Source organism: Microtus pennsylvanicus, chromosome 1, assembly GCF_037038515.1.
Source record: "Microtus pennsylvanicus isolate mMicPen1 chromosome 1, mMicPen1.hap1, whole genome shotgun sequence".
In the NCBI taxonomy this organism is placed as follows: Eukaryota; Metazoa; Chordata; class Mammalia; order Rodentia; family Cricetidae; genus Microtus; species Microtus pennsylvanicus.
The window spans coordinates 125,658,969-125,675,383 of NC_134579.1; the positions used below are offsets into that span (position 1 = coordinate 125,658,969).

At 50.8% G+C, this 16,415-nt stretch overlaps 1 protein-coding gene across 2 annotated transcripts in view; it reads left to right on the top strand.

The window, feature by feature from the left end:
• Positions 1-7,052: 7,052 nt before the first annotated feature.
• Positions 7,053-16,415, top strand: part of Sgsm1 (small G protein signaling modulator 1) — a 74,127-nt gene continuing 64,764 nt past the window's right edge. For both annotated transcript variants that reach the window (XM_075983339.1, XM_075983331.1), the window contains exons 1-2: positions 7,053-7,138; positions 7,221-7,264. In XM_075983339.1, the coding sequence (XP_075839454.1) occupies positions 7,120-7,138; positions 7,221-7,264 (63 nt within the window). In that variant the 5' untranslated portion in view covers positions 7,053-7,119. The remainder of the gene's footprint in view (positions 7,139-7,220; positions 7,265-16,415) is intronic.

Below are 16,415 nucleotides of genomic sequence, written 5' to 3' on the forward strand. Positions count from 1 at the left end.
AAATTACACTTCACAAAAATTTATGATATGTGCATTTTAACAGGCTAGTATAAAATAGAGAAGATAATCCATGGGATGGGAGTGGGGGATATCCCAGAACATCGTATGTTCCATAGCAGCAGTGGCTAATATAAAATAGAGAAGATAATCCATGGGGTGGGGGTGGGGGATATCCCAGAACATCGTATGTTCCATAACAGCAGTGTCTAGTATACATAAAGAATTTGTACAACTGAACAGAAGTACCAACAATCCAATTTTAAGAACTGACCAACAGTATTGGCCAGAAGTCACACAGGTAGCAGATAGCACCTGAAGCAGTGTCAGTGTCCTTTGTCGCTGGGGAATGAACATCAGAAGCGGTGTGCTTCTACTTCATTCGCACTGGGATGACTGAAAAATAGAAAGAAGCTTGTGGGCTGCTGAGCTTGGCTCAGGTGGGAAAGAACATTTGCTGTACAACCACAGGGACCTAAATTCAGATTCCCAGGACACCGCCCCACACAGGCCTGTGTGCCCAGCACCTTGGAGGGTGGAGACCAGAGGATCTTCAAGAGGGCTTGCTGCCTATCAGCCTAGCTCCTTTTCCTGTTTTAGGGAACAAGACAGAGAGTGAAGGAGCAGGACACCCAATGTGTCGTCTGGCCTCTACCTGTCCAATTGGGTGTACAGCCTATGAATACAATACATACGTCTGTGCTCATGTGTGTGCACAGATGCACGTGCACACATGCACACACGCGCGCGCACACACACAATAAGTTTGGGCAAAGATGTAGAGAAGCTGAAACTCTGTGTACAGCTGGCCAGAGTGCAACATGACACAGACCCAGGTCTGTACCAGATAGCTGCCTCGGATGAAAAAGGTGACTTCATCTGCTCAGCAGCGCCGCCTGCAGTCTGAACTTGGGACAGACCTTTATGAGTCTGCTGTGGGATGGATTGTGGAACCGATACATACTAGCAACCATACTGACACTTCTGTAATCGTCCTAAACTTGTTCAGGATGCAAAGTATTTCATTCTAGGATTTCATTTCAGGATTACGTATTTCATTCTAGAACATGGTAGAGACGTCAGGAAGCATCCAGAACACAGTATACAAACCAACATCGTTTCCTAGGAATGAGCTTATATGCTCTACAGTGAGCTGCGTTTGTTGACCTAGATTTTGAACTTTGGCAGGGAAAAGTAAGTCAGACTGTCCAGTTCACGTGTGTGAAAACAGAAGGGCACCCCGTGTTGCTCATTTGCATCAGCGGGATTATTTTAACTGCCAATAAGAGAAAGCCCTGCCTCTGAGACTTCATCCAGGGGTGGATGCTGCAGCGTCTTTGATTTTTGCTTGAATTCATCAGGACCCGGTGCCACTTGTGTCCTCTGACTGCCAGGGAACAGTGGACAGAAAGGACCAGCACCCCAAAGCAGGGCTGTGTGATCTGCAGACCTCTGCCTGAACAAGGAGGCACCCCCAGAAGGCACAGGGGGGACTTTCCCTGCATCTTATTGGCCAGAACGGTGTCACATGCTCTTGTTCAAACCAATCAGTGGCTGCTCAAGATAGATCTCAGCACCCACATAAAGAAGTCAGGTGAGGCCTCATGAACTTTTGATTTCTGTGCTGGCCAGAAAGAGATAGGAGAATCCCTGGGGATTGCTGGCCAGCCAGCGAGCTCCAGGTTCCATGACAGACTCTGTCTCAAAAATAAAGGAAGGGACTTGGAGAGATAGCTCAGTGGTTAAGAGTACTGGCTGCTTTTCCACGGGACATAGGTTTGATTCCCTGCACAACGGCAGCTCACACCTGTCTGTAACTCCAACTCCTAGGGACTTGACACCCTTACCCCACCTCTGGGGTCACTTCATATAGACACACATAGAGGCAAAGCACCCATATACATAAAATAAAAAATATCTTTTTAATTAAAAATAAGGTAAATAAAGTATTTTTAAAGGTTGAGAACATCTAACACCAATCTCTGGTTTCCTCAGGCAGTCATACACACAAAAACACATACAAATAATCAATAAACGAATAAAAGGGTAAACTAATTAATTAATAGGCTAATTACTGGCAGAGGAAACAGGACCTGGTGGTTGACTTAAGCCAATCAGGACCTACCTAAGGCGGGAAGTGGCGTACCTCCTTTGAAGCAGGTGTCCGAGACAGAAGGCAACACCAGGACAAACTCGGCTTTTTTAAAAAAGAGGGAGAAAGAGATTAATATTGAGTGACAAGTGTATTAATCTGTCTTCTCCAGAGAAACAGAGCAGAAGAGGTGCACATGTGTGCGTGTATATAAATCTACATGCACGTATACACACTCTACACATATAATATAGACTCATAAAATATGCGGCCATCCGTTGGGATCCATAGAGAATGGACCAAATCATCAGGTGCTCCTGCCCCTCACATGGCCGGTGTCTGTGCACACCTCCTCCTATAGCCTCTCTACATGATCTCCAATATTAAAGCAGTGCAAATGGGATGTGATAGACGCTGGGCAGTACTGAGTAAGAAATAATCGCATGAAAACAGCCCGCACGTGTTCAGCACAGAGGCTGCTATGGCCAGTTCTTTCCTACCCACCGTTGGTTAAATTCACAGGAGGGCGACCTGCAGCTGCAGAGGCAGACTGTATGTGTGCACACACATGTACAGAAAGAGAGATTGCCGTAAACATCAGCTCACACAGTGATGGATGCCCAAGCTCTTCAGATCTCCAAGACCTGGAGATTCAGGAAGGCTGGTGGCTCAGCTCAACTCTGTCTGACAAGCTGGCATCCTTGAAGAGCCAAAATTCTGGTTTAAATCCAACTCCAAAAAAGTTCAAGTGTCCCTGACTAAGTGATTGCAGAGAGGCGGTCCTCTTCCTCTTCCATTTTCTCCTCTTTGGGTCCTCGGCTGCCTGCACAAGGCTCACCCACACTAGGGAAGGCGGTCAGCTGTCCTTCCTTGTGGAATCTATTGTCCCTCTTACCCAGCATGCTCCGAGGAATGCCTGACCTACTCCTGTCTGGGTGTACCTTAGATTTCCCACCCCAGGAGCCAGGCAAGCTAACCGGGGTTCCTCTGCACTGAGAATGTCTCCCTTACTCTGTTATACGTCTTAAAGGCTTTCTCTGGTGGATCCTCCGTGGAGCTGATTGGCAGCTTAAATGAGACAACATGCGTGACGTTCATGGCACAGCATTGGCCTCATCAGCAAATCGCAGCTGTTATCATTCTTACTGCATTGCGACTTGTGAGAACATGCCTTGTGAGGGACCGCAACAAGGAGCTAATTCTTAGGTATTTGGTTTAGTTAGCGTTGCATGCAATGTTCATGTTCGTCTCTAGAGGGTGCTGCAGACACAGGCGTCTGTCGCCAACGGCGTTGTGGGGCCGGAAGAAGTTTCTGGGCTAGGAGGAGGCTTTCCTAAAGGATCTCAAGCTTCACAGAGAGTGTGAGCTGGCTACTGTTATGTCAACGACACAAGCCTCAGTCCTTAGAGAGCAGAGAGTCTCAACTGAGAAATTTCTTCCAGAACATTGCGCCGTAGGCAAGCCTGTAGGACATTTTCTTAATGGCTGATTGGGGACCCAGCCCATTGTGGGTGGATCCACCCCTGGGCTGCTGGTCCAGGTTTCCAGAACAAAGCAGTCTGAGCAAGCCACAAGGAACAAGCCAGTAAGCAGAACCCCTCCATGGCCTCTGCCCTGCTTGAGTTCCTGCCCTGACTTCCTCCACTGAGGAACAGTGATGTGGAAGTGTAAGCCATAACCTTTTCCTTACCAAGTTAGTAACCCTGATGAGGACAGTTGGTACCAGCATAGTGGGATGTTGCTGTGACAGAAGGGAGGACTGTGGAAGGACTTTGGAACGCTGGACTAGAAAAGACGTTGAGTGTTGAGGACTCAGTGGGCTGTTCTGTAGGCGCCTGGGAGAGAAGAATGTTGAGGATCGTGAAGATGACGGCGGCCTGTTTTGTGGAGTGTCAGAGGGAAGCCAAGACTATCAGGGCAGCTGTTTTGAATTGAGATTCTGTAGTTCTGGTCAGCTGGGTCTGAAGAGTCAGCTGTGATCAAGAAGAGACCAGCATCACTGAGGTGAAGTCTCCTGGGAAGTGTGTCCTCAGGGCCAGCATGCAAAAGCTGGGGTCCAGAGGCAGCCGAGGTTGTGCCTTGTGCTGGCAGCTGAACTTGGTAGTGCAAGAGTCACCAGGTGGTGCTGGCTTTGAAGGCCTGCAGGGGTCATGGGGAGCAGCTGAGGCCTGGCACTGTGTGGCAGGGCTGGAGTCCCTGAAGAGAGCCCAGGAGAGGCCAGGGGTGAAAGTGCAGTCCAGTTGCAGCAGAGACTTCAGGATTTTGGAGACACCCGTACCATGGGACAGCCACCAAGAACAGCAGCAGTGGAGGAGTGGAACCAGCCAGAGCCTGGAAGACAAGCTGTGTGCTGCAGAGGGCAGAGCCGGAGAAGTGTCCAAGTCCTTTGGAGGAGCCCAGAAGATGATGAGTTAACCCCAGACATTGGGCAGTGGATTATTGGCACAGTTAGTTTGGTTTTCCTTTTTTCAGATTGTGACTGTGCCCTGGTTCTCCTCTCTTGAAGTGAGAAATTTCATTTATTTTTGATTTTATATGAGCTCACAGTTGAAAGCCTGAATTTTTAAAAAGATTTTTAGGCTCTAAAAGAGGCTTTGGGTTCTTAAATCGACTGAATTTTAAATGCTTGCATTTGTAAAGACCGTGGAACTTGTAAGACTTGTAATATTTAATGTTGTGATGTTCATATTAATGTGTGCACTTGGGGATGACCAAGAAAGGAAAAGTGGTGTGTTTAACAGTGATGCGTTTGTGTGTCAAACTGACAAGAAGAAAGTTGTGCTGGCTAATTTTATGTAAGCTTGACACAAGGGTCAAACACCAGAGAGGAGGAAACCTCAACTGAGAAAATATCTCCATCACTTTGGGCTGTACACAACCCTATAGTGCATTTTCTTAATTAGTGGCTGGTGGGTAAGGACCTAGCTCAGTACAGGTAGTGAGTGCCACCTCTGGGCTGGTGGTCCTGGCTGGGTTCTATAAGAAAGCAGGCTGAGCAAGCCATGAGGAGCAAACCAGTAAGCAGCAACCCTCCATGGCCTCTGCATCAGCTCCTGCCTCCAGGTTTCTGCTGTGTCTGAGTTCCTGTCCTGACTTTCTTCAGTGATGAACAGTGTGATGTGGAAGTGTAAGCTAATTAACCCTTTCCTCCCCAACTTGCTCTTGGCCGTGGTGTTTCATCACAGTAATAGTTAAGTCGGACAGAGTGCAAGGCTTGGGATTCAGACCTAAGGCAATGTCCAGTCCCCTCCAAGGCCACTGCTGTGGGTCTAGACAGTCATTTATATTAGGGGAAAATCCTGCATTTTCAAGGGTTATCCCAAGAAGCTTTGCGGGGCTTGGTGTGGAAAAGAGAAACATCTGGTTTGATGTTTCTAGATTGAGGCTTAAGCTCCCGACTCCAACTCACCCAGCTCTACTTAGCGTGCCCTAGTGAGGAGAGCCACATGGTCCATGACTTACACTGTTGCTTGCTTGCTCTGTGGACCCAAAGAAAACTCTCCCAAGGTTTGGGCTTGGTTTTCTTTGTGGGTAAGGATCATGGAGGGTGGAGGTATGTGGATCAGTGAGCTTACGCAGTCAGAGCTCAGCACATAGTACATCCTTAATTTATTCTTCTCTTTTGTCAAGTTCGTATTTCCCATTCTCTGGCATCCTGGAGGCACCAGGCGCATCTCACTGGAGAGGGTGAGGGAGTGTTGTGACTGAAAGCCTACCAGCACACATAAGAGGGGCTCTGGGACCATGGCTGCAAGCCCTAGCTCTTCTGAATGGAGGGGCTGGGTATGGGAGGAAGAGGGTGGAGTTATTGCTGATTCAGTGCATGGTCTCCAGGAGCCTACAGGGTCTTGGCCCATGCCGTACCACAGTCTGTCTTGCTTTGCCACTCGGTGCCTCTGACCGCCTTTCATGCTGTCTTCCAGGCAGGCACACCCCAACTTTGGGGGCCTTTAATCTTCCTGTTCCTTTACCTCCCGGGCAGTTACTCCCCTGGCATCCCCAGCCTCCTCCTTTCTCTCTGTTCAGTGAGAAAACACAGCTTCCCTGTTTCAGGTGTCAGTCTCACTCACTGGTACCTCTCCTGTGTCTACTCCACTTCTCTCCAGAACCTTCCACCTCACTATCCCTCACTCAGGTGTTTTAATGGTCTACCGTCCGAGTGCCACAGCAATGTGCCCATGCTTCAGACTCGTCAACGCTGTGACCTGGCACGTTGGAGGTGCTCAGTGAATACTTGTTGACCTGATTTCTCTCTGGAGGCCACAGTCGGGGATTTAGGATGTAATTGGTGAAGGCTCTGGGTGGAACACGCCTTTGTCCTAACAGGACTGGAGATTCTGGCTTACGGGAGCTCTGTGTGGGCGTAGACACATAAAGGACCGAAACCTAGTTCCCAATATAGAGGAGGGAGCACCAATGAGGCTCGCCTCCCCAGGGGAGAAAAGTGTATCTCAGCAGAGTCTATAAAAGAAACGGAGAGGAGGAGGAGGAAGATATGAAGCAGAAGCAGTTACCCTTTATAGCCACCAGACTTTTCTCTGGTCTGTGTTGAGAATTCCAGATAAAACATCTCGATTGATTATCAGATCATTCTAGAACTTATATCCACTTTATACAGGATGAATCAAGTTTTATGGAGGCAAGACCTGACTTTGAGTCCCTGCCTCAGTCTCCCCACTGACGAGGTATGTGTCTCCATGTTAGCTTTGCCCCATTTTAAATATGCATGGCTGGAGACACAGGGTATGGACCACAGTGCCATATCTTATGTTACTCTTGACAGCTTGGCACCGGATGATACTGATGCCCTGGAGGAGGCCTGTGAGGATGGTGCCTTGGAGGACTGCCAGGATGCTATGTGCTTTATACTGTCCAGGAGGCGGCGCTGAGGTCTCGCGGGCGGGGCGAGTGGGAGGGTTCTGACGTCCACATCCTGGGCTGTCATTCATCTCCCGCCGGCCCCGCCCCTCGCGGTTGCAGCAGGACGTGGAGAGGGGACCCTTCGCACCCCGCACCGACCAGCACGAACCATGGCTTCAGTACCTGCAGGTAAGCATGGGCGGGCGGCGGGAGGGCGGCCAGGCCCCTCAGCCTCCGCTCAGCTCACCACCCTTCCCTGCTTGTCCCGCAGAGGCCGAGACCCGCCAGAGGCTGCTGCGCACCGTGAAGAAGGAGGTAGGGGCAGCCTCCCCGGGGCGACAGGATCACCGCGGTCACCAGGCTGGCAGTGACTGTGCATGGCTGACCAGGGCCGGGGAGGGGTTCAGGGGTGAGGGGTCCTGGGTGTTTAAGGGTGTAAGACTCTCCAGGTGTGGGAATGGTAGGAGTCTAAGTGGGACCGTTCCTTGTGGAGGAGCAGGTGATGTGGGGCTCCTCCATAGTGATGCAGAATGTCTCCAGGTTTGGGTCAGGGAAGAGGTTCAATTATGAATCATAAAGCTAACCCCCTGCTCCACCCCAGATGCTCAGTTCTTAAAGCCACCTCTAGGTGCCAGGAACTCTGTCTGAAAGAGCTCTTAAGGGTCACAGGGCAGCTGTCCCCCTCTTGCGTGCCTGCCATGCACACAGGATCAAACAGGAGTGGCTGCCTGCCTCTGGGGAGGAAAGCGACAGCTGTGAGCCCAGGCATGACCTCCCAGGGCCCTGGGAGTAGAGACGGTTTAGAAGGCTGAGGTGGCATTTCTATGTCTGTGGGCCTGTAGGTATAGATGTGCTTGAGTGTATGGTAAACACATGTGCACTTACCTGGAGATACCAGTGTGAGTCTACATGTGTGTATTTGTGTGAATGAGTAAGACTGAGTGTATGTGTATAGTGTGGTGTTGCCTTCCCCATTTTATCTCCACCCTCTCCTTCAGCCTGCCCTCCCCCACTGCCTCTTCTTCATCTTGGGGTTCTTATCCCAAGAGATTGCTGGGCTATGAATCCATGAGCCAGGCTGGAGTCTGTCCCTTGCTTCCTGAGCATGGGTGTGTGTCTGTGCCCGTCTGTACACCTGTGTGATGCAGGCGTGTGTGTACGTACAGGTGCCACCCGGGAGGCCCTCCCTTCCTGGTGGCAGCCACCTGGGCAGCTGGAGGCTGGGACTTGTTGCTGGCACCTTCTTCCTCTTGGGGCTCGTGGGTGTGTCTTCTGTATGTAGCTTATTCCTTGTCTTAAAGAACCAGCTCCAGGACTGGCTGCAGATTCTAGAATTTTCAGATGAGGTGATGTGTAAGATAGATAGATTGGGGAGGGGGGGTGTCCCTCAGAAAGGCCTAGAAGCTTTTAGCTCAGTCTTTGTAAAGCTCTCTTTGAAGACATGAGACGCCGTACAATTCAGACCCCAGCCCCACAAACTCATACCCCTGCCCTTTGGAGGAAAGGTCTTAGGTTAAAAGTGGAAAGATTGTTGTTCAGGTTTTACCCAGACCTGGATGGAGTGCATACTCCTTGGCTGTTAGTCTGGCATGAACCCCCACCTTGTTAACAAAATGATTGACAAAAGAGGGTGTGACTAGAAGAGAGGGTGAGCAAGGCCTCTGGGAAATTAGGAGACACCCTAGCCCAGCCTGTGCCACCAGCTCCCTCAAAGTCACCCATGAGTCACACCTCCCCTCACTAGGATTTCATTTCCCCCTCTGCTGAGGAACACATGGGGCCCCATGCCCCAAGTCTGGTCCTTACCGATCTAGCTGTGCTCCTAGAAAGGCTGTGGGGTGCTGCCCCCGTCCTGTGACATGCATCTGTTTGATTCATCGATCCTGGAGACCACTGGGTTTGGAGGGAGCTGCCTTCTTGAGTTGGGCCTGAGCGGAGTAAGCTCTCGAGCCCTGAGATAGGCAAGACAGTCGCTGGAATCAGCAGATTATTGAGCAGGATTCAGTCGTAAACATCCCAGTTTCTAAATCTTACTTACGGAGGACAGTCACTCCAGGGACTGCCACGTGGGGATCTGAGCTTCTGTTGGGGGCTTTTCCGTGCTGTGCCCACAAGACATAGCGACCTTATGAAAATGGCAGCGACAGAACTGGGGCTCGCGGTAGGGTTCTAACAACACCCAGCCGACAGGGACCAGAGTTTACCCAGACTAACAGCCAAGGAGTACGCTCTCCATCTAGGTCTCGGTAAAATCTGAGCCTTGAGGCGACAATAGGGTGAACACAATTCCCATTACACTACTGGACACAGCTGGCCGTTTGAAGGGGACAGACTCTGTGCAGGGCAGCAGGAGGAAGGCTGCCATCTTGGAGCTCTCAAGTTGGCCCCCCAATCTTACCCCTCCTTCTACAGCTTCTTTTGCCCACCTCCCAGCTTTAGAGGGATAGGAAGAAATTTGCCACAACTCTGATCAGCAGGCCTTCTCTGCTGTACTCGTCTGGGTTCACTAGCCACACCCCTACGTGCCACAACCTCCCTCTTCCTCACGGAAGAGGCAACAGAGGACTTTCCTAGATAGCCAGAGAGCTGTGTAAACCTGCTCCGAACTATGCCATCTTCCAACCACCCACAGAACCTGTGGGGCTAGGACTTCCGTCCAGAATCAGCCTGGGGAGCTGTCAGGACCCAATACCAATCATGTGGGTCAGGAAGGAGCCTGGAGTTCAACCAGAGCTGGAGTCGAGTCCTGGATTCATCCGCTACAGAGGGTCTATAGGCACTGAAGTGACCAGGACAAGGGTTCCCTGGCCTCCTGGGGAAACATTCTTCCAGAGGAGACAGACCCTGGAAGGCCCAGCAGTGAAATGAAAAAGAGGATTGCAGAAGGTGTGTGAGGTCTTGACATAGCCAGACCAAAGCACAGGCACCAGCACTGAGCAGAGACATCTGCAAGCTTGCAGGATGGGGCGTTGCAGTGGCTTGCCAATCGCAGTCTCCCAGAAGCATCTCTCTTTATCTTTGCGGGTATCTGGGTGACCATTTTGTCATAATAGGGATGAAAATGACTCAGTGGGCAGAATAAACTATGTGTAAGCATCCTCCGTGTTCACCAGCGCTTCTCGGGGGTTAGATTGATGTCGGAGGGATGCTTTCTTCTCCAGCTAAAGCCCACCAACTCTGAGCTGACTCCTTCCTGGCTCGCCTTCCCCTCCCTGCCACCACCCCTTAATTTTGTTTTGGTTCCCAAAGCAAGCAGAGACTGGCTTCCCGTTGTCATGACAACAGCCATTAAAAGAGCCAGCCACATGATCCAGGTTGATAACGGAAGCTAAGTGACTAACTGCCTTGTTTTCCTGCCTCTGGCTGCTGCCAGGAGGCCTCTTAATTGGAGAGAAGAAAGCAGGGGCTTGTGGGCGGCAGATGAGACCCCTGGAAGGAGACGGGTCCTTCGGGGGAACCTACAGCTAGCTGAGGCAGGGTGTGGGTAGCTGGCTGTACTGCAGAGCCAGCCTCACAGCTGCTGAGCTGTGTCTAGTTAGGGGGAGCACACCCCACCCCCAGCCCTGAAGTGGGAAATGGGATGATGAAAGAAAAGGGGGATGTGCTAAGAAGGCTGAAGGAAGATGAGGAAACCGAGTGATGTTGCCGTGGAGACGCTGGGGCTTCATTCTAACCCAGCAGTCTTGATAAAGGACAGAGGACAACTTGACCACCTCAAAACAATCTCCAGATAACATGCAGGGTCACCATGCAAGCCTTGAATCAAACACAAGAATTCATATGTATTTAGTGTAAGTGTGCAGCTCTGCCTGGGTACATTTGGCAGTGTTTGGAAATGTTTTGCTTGTAACAACTATGGGAGCGCCCTGCACAGGTGCTGCTTAACATCCTGAGGTACACGTAACACTGCCATATGCCAGCATCCGTCACCCCACCATCTACACCACCTTTCACACCATCACCACCACCCCTGGCATCCCCACCACCATCAGCAGTAGCAACACCATTTCCACCTCTCCACCATCATCCATCACTATGATCATCTCCACCACTCACCACCACCATCACCCCCACAATCTACTCCCCTACCACCATCACCACCACCACTGTCATTTCTGTCATCACCATGACCCTCTACCATCTCCACCACCCCCGCCACTGTCACCTCCATCAAACTGTTATCTTGGCCATCGTATGTCCACCCGCACCCCACTTCACCACTTCTAGCGCTGTCACCTCTCATTGTCACTCCACAGCACGACTGTCTTCACCATCACAACCCCTTCCACCCCAGCCCCTCCATCCCCACCCAGAACCACCACTGTTACCACCTGGGAGACTCCTGCTCGGAACAGGTGGCAGCGGCTGGAGCTATGATCTTCGGACAGTCTCTGGAAGAACAACTCGGGCAGATGGGTGTGAAGGAAAGAGACGAGGAAAGTGCATTTGTCTAGACTTGTACCAGGCTGTGGTTGTCACTGTGAAGACGACCTGCCTACCTCAGACAGGATGGAGCTACAGAGAATGTGAGAGTTGGGGAGGGCTGGTTCTGAGAAAGCTGTGTCTAATAGCGGTCACGATGGACGCCTCCCGGCTCCTTGAAAGGATGGCTTCTCCTTTCTCCCTCCCTCATTCTCTTCCGCAGTCCACAAATGTTTACTGAGCAGCCCTGCACCGTAACCCCGTTCAGGAAGCTGCAGCTTGGAAAATGAGAAAAAGGAGCCGTCACCCGCTGTCACTGCACAATTTAGCCAAGATGCAGATGAGAATATGGATGGTGGGGCTGGGGAGGTAACTCCATGGCAAACTGTTTGCTGTGCAAGCATGGGGGTCTGGGTTCAAATCCTCAGCACCCATGTAAAAGCTGGCACAGCAGAATGAGTGTGTGACCTTAACACTGGGAAGGCAGAGATGAGCTGAACCCCAGAACTCAATGGCCGGTCGGTGAGCCAATCCCCAGGGAAAGATCCTGTTTCAAAGAATAGGTGGGAAATGACTGAGGACGCAGACATCAACTTCTGGCTTCCACACATACATGTGAACATGAACATGCACACGGCATGCACAAGCACGCACACACACACGGTATGGATAGCACCGAGTGCTATGGAGAAAACGAAACGGGGAGAGATGGAAGGAAGGGCTGACCAGAGCGGTCGGGGATGGCCTCTGTGATGGGGTGATTTTGGGGCAGGGAGGGAAGGAGGGATGGATATTGCTGTCTACAGGTCAAGCACAAGCATGTTCAGAGTCTGAGTTGGAAGCAAAGGATAGCGAAGAGGTCAATGGGGCTGAAACAGTGAACAAGAGTGGAAACAAGGTCAGAGAAAGACTGGGGGGCTTGTCGTGCCTGTGGACAGGTGAGACTTGCTATTTAGTCTGAGTTACATGAGAGCCATGTTGGAATTTTGAGTGAGAGAGGAACATGAAAGGACTGCAGGCGTGTGGGGTTGGGAACAAGAACACCATAGCCAAGAGGAACCGCTGGCTTGTTCTTTCTTCAACAGGGTCTCACTACATAGCCCTGGCTGGCCTAGAACTCATTCTGTATACCAGCCTGGCCTCGAACTCACAGAGATCCTCCTGCCTCTGCCTCCCAAGTGCTGGGATTAAAGGTTGCGCCTCTATATCCCGCTTTCTGACTTAGTCTTTGTGAGCTAGTTCATGAGTGAGAAGTCACTGTCGCTCTTCCTGCGTGTTCCTGCTCTATGAAGTACAGGTGGCAAAACTGTTTGCTATTGAGTGAGCAAGAGAGAGAGAGTGTGTGCACACATTCATGTGCGTGCTCTATTTGGGCTTCAAAGGGTGAAACTTTTGGACAAAGCAGTCTCTTCAGCCCACCTGCCATGTCTGATGTATTTTCAAAGTTCTGAGAAGGTGACTTCTTGGAGCTGTGAATGGCACTGGACACGCGTGGGAGGCCCTGGCGCTTGTGGTCTCTTCAGCGAAGTGGAAGGAGGGATGATTTCTGCACCTCCTGTGCTGTCCCCTCCCAGGGCTGCTCTGCAGCCACTCAGAAGGGGCTCCATCAAAGAATGTTTTGATGCAGACTAGCAGATAGGGCAGGGCCATTCTGTCACTAGTACCAGCACTTTCTGGCTACAGAACCCTGTAAAGGGGGGGAAAGGCTAAAAATGAATTTCTTGGTTGAAGTGTTTGGGAAGTTTGGGGTGATCAGGTTCAGGTGTAGTTATATTTAGGGGTCAACAATGTCATCAGTACCCCTAAATATAACTCATCAGTACGGTGTCTTCCTGGTGGGATCTGAGGAAGCCAGAGCCCTTGTCCTGCTTCTGCAGCTGGCGTTCCATGAAGAGATGGTTTGTCCACTCCCATCGTCTCTTCCAGCTTCCAGGCGAGTGAGGTTGGCCAGCCTGAGACCTCAGAACATCTATTTGGCTCCATCCTTCAGCCCACTCGTCCCTGTTTATGCTGCTCTGAATGTGCCAAGCCTGTGTGTAAGATGTAATAAGAGATATCTGGTTAGGCTGTGGGAACAAGGCACTCGGCTGAGGCCATCCCCAGGTCCCCTGAGGTTGATGGAGCACCGTGTCCTGGCAGTCATTAAGGAGACACAGGGAGGGCAGGCAGGTCACTCACCCTCTGTCATAGAAATACCCATGCTGCAGCCTAGGCTTGACTTCAAACTCAACTCTCCTGAGCCAAAACCAATAATTCAGGAGTCCTCAGGAAGTGTGCTCTGCCCTCTGGTAGTGTAGGACCCTTTCCAATGATAAACCCCCAATAGCCTTTCTCCCGTGTAGTGGGAGCCCACTGCCCTCTCTTAGGAGTTGAGTTGGAATAGCTGAGTCTTTGGCTGGCTGTGCCCCTGTCCTGGGGTGGACAGCGTGGGGGTCCCCCCTCTACTGTTTTCTCATCAGCCTACAGGAGACAGTGTTCAGCCTAAGGAAGCCATACTTCCTGGGCATCGCCCCCTTACTGTTATGTGTTCCTGTGCCCTAGGGCCCTGAGAGTTCCGAACGCTGACAGTGGTATTTCTCTTTCTTTCAATAGTTGAGAATCTCGGAGAATAAATTCTGGTTCCTCCTTCTCAGGGACAGATTGTGGGTATTTATAAAAGGGCCAGAGAAAGACCGAGTGAAAAAACCAAATGGAACTGGGTATTATGGCGCCTGCTTTTAATCCCAGCACTCAGGAGGCAGAGGCAGGAGGATCAGAAGTTCAAGGTTATCTGCAGCAGCACAGGGAATGTGAAGCAGTCTGGGCTATGTGACTTGTCAATAATAATAATAATAAAAAGAGACCCTTGGAAACCTGGTAGTTTAGAGACCCAGTGATACTCAGAGATTGAGCATGTTCCCCTCTGATTATTATTATTTAGCAATTTATGAATAATTAATAAAATTCTAGCACCTTCCATTTACTGAACTTGGATCCTAAGTGCTTTCCCTCTTCTTTAATCACAAACCAGTCCTTTTGAAGCCCAGAGAGGTTAATAAACAAAGACAAGGTCACACAGCCAAAGCGCAGTGGAGCAAGGTCCATCTTCCATCCATTTCAGCTTCAATAAGCCCTGAAAACCTAGGTAGAAAACTAAATCTACAAAGTGAAGGGGCCAGAAACAGATGTCTGGGCTCAAGTGTTTGGGAAGTTTGGGGTGAGCAGGTTCAGGTACAGCTGTTTCCAGGGTTAATATCATGAGAAACTCTTACCTCTTTGCTGCCATCCGAGGTGTTTGTTGGCCCTGTGAGGAAGCAGCAAGTACCCAGCATCCCCAGGGGTGCAGTCTGCCCATGACCTTGACATCACAGCAGAGAATAGAGCTTCCTTCCTTGCCTTTGGGTCTGTTCCAGCCTGGGTCACATGATCCCTTTGTAGTGCAGGTTGCTGTGATTGGTCAAGCCTGGAGGGGCAGAGCAGAGGAGCATGGGTAGGAAATGGCAGGCAGAGAGCCAGACACAGGGGTGGGACCACAGCTGCCCATCTGGACAGCAGGACTGTGAGAGTCAGGGAAGCCCAGCTCCAGTGAGGCCTACTGACTTCCATCATTGTGCTCGCTGAAAGGAAATGGGAGGGAAAGGGCTCGACTCCCCCTTCAGAAGACACAGCCCAGCCAGACACATGAACACCCTGATGGTCCCAGTTCTTCCCTGTGCTCCAGGCCCTGCCTGGCCAGTGCACAGTTGGGCACCAGGTCCCCTCTTATGGTCCATTGTTGAGTTGGAAATGACTGAGGAGAGGGCTCACTGAGGGCCTGGGTTTGAATCCCCAGAACCCATGTTAATGCATAAAGTGCTGTAATCCCAGCATGCCTGCAAGAGGTGGGAGGTGGGGACAGGGAGAGCCCCAAACTCACAGCACAGCTGACCTGGCCTAGGAAACAGAAAACTGGTCAGGAGAAAGGTGAGGGCTGGCAGCTGAGGTTGTCCTATGACTGCTACACATGCACGGTGGTCCACCCTACACACACACACACACACACACACACACACACACACACACACACACAGTGTTTGTGCAAACATCACAAACACACATGAAAATAAGACACGATTCTTCAACAATCCCTGCTTCTTTGCAAATGCTCAACAGATCCACGTAGCTAGTGCTACCTAATGGGTATACAGAGCATTTCTAGAAACTTCTATCACATTCTGGTTTTTATATCAAGTGCTTGGTATATAGTCACACATGTAATGCAGAAATGTTGCAGCCATCTGAGAGGCAGACCTGTGTGTTATCCCATTTTAGAGATGTTTAAATGGAGGCACTTTAAGTGAAGTGACTTGCCCATGGGCATACAGCAGATAACTGGTGATAGGATCGAATACTGTCCCTTAAAGACAGCATCCCAACTGCTTTTCCTTTTAAGGCCCAGGAGGGTAAAGTCAGTGTCTGCTTTATCTGGGTGTTTTAAGCAAGCCCCTGAAATTTGCTTTTCATACCCTCCCAGGTTTAGGCGTTTTTTTGGGAGAATCTGTGTTTTCTCATCTGCAGGGCTGTGCATCTGGAGTTGGGGCATTGCCAGAGACCTAGTCACAAGAGGTGGGCAGTACACCTAGGAGAAGGCAGATGGCTCTCGGGTGTGGGCGGGATGTGAGGCACGAGCTTGGCTCATTTCTCTGGGCGTAGAGGAGGTTGGGGTTCCTCCTTCCAACTACCTCATCCCATGAGAAGGGTTGGTTCCAGGGGGCCTGGAGCACCAGTACAGGTTGGTAGAAATTGCATCCCCTGCCTAGAACACCTTTCTCTGTGGTTGTGGGGGGATTGGCCAGTCCTCAAGCCCTCGGTGAGGGAACCATGCCCAGCGCCTATTTATAGTAAGCAGATAAACCATTAACTCAGGCGACTGAACCACAGACCTCCATCCTGCAATCCAAACACCTATTTAGAGCGGGTGGGCTGGGAGTGGGCAGGGGAAAGATTTCCCAACACTCTGCAGTCTCTGGGGCCCACTACTGTCCAATTTCATACCTCCCTGGCCTGCCCTCTGCACCCCTTCATG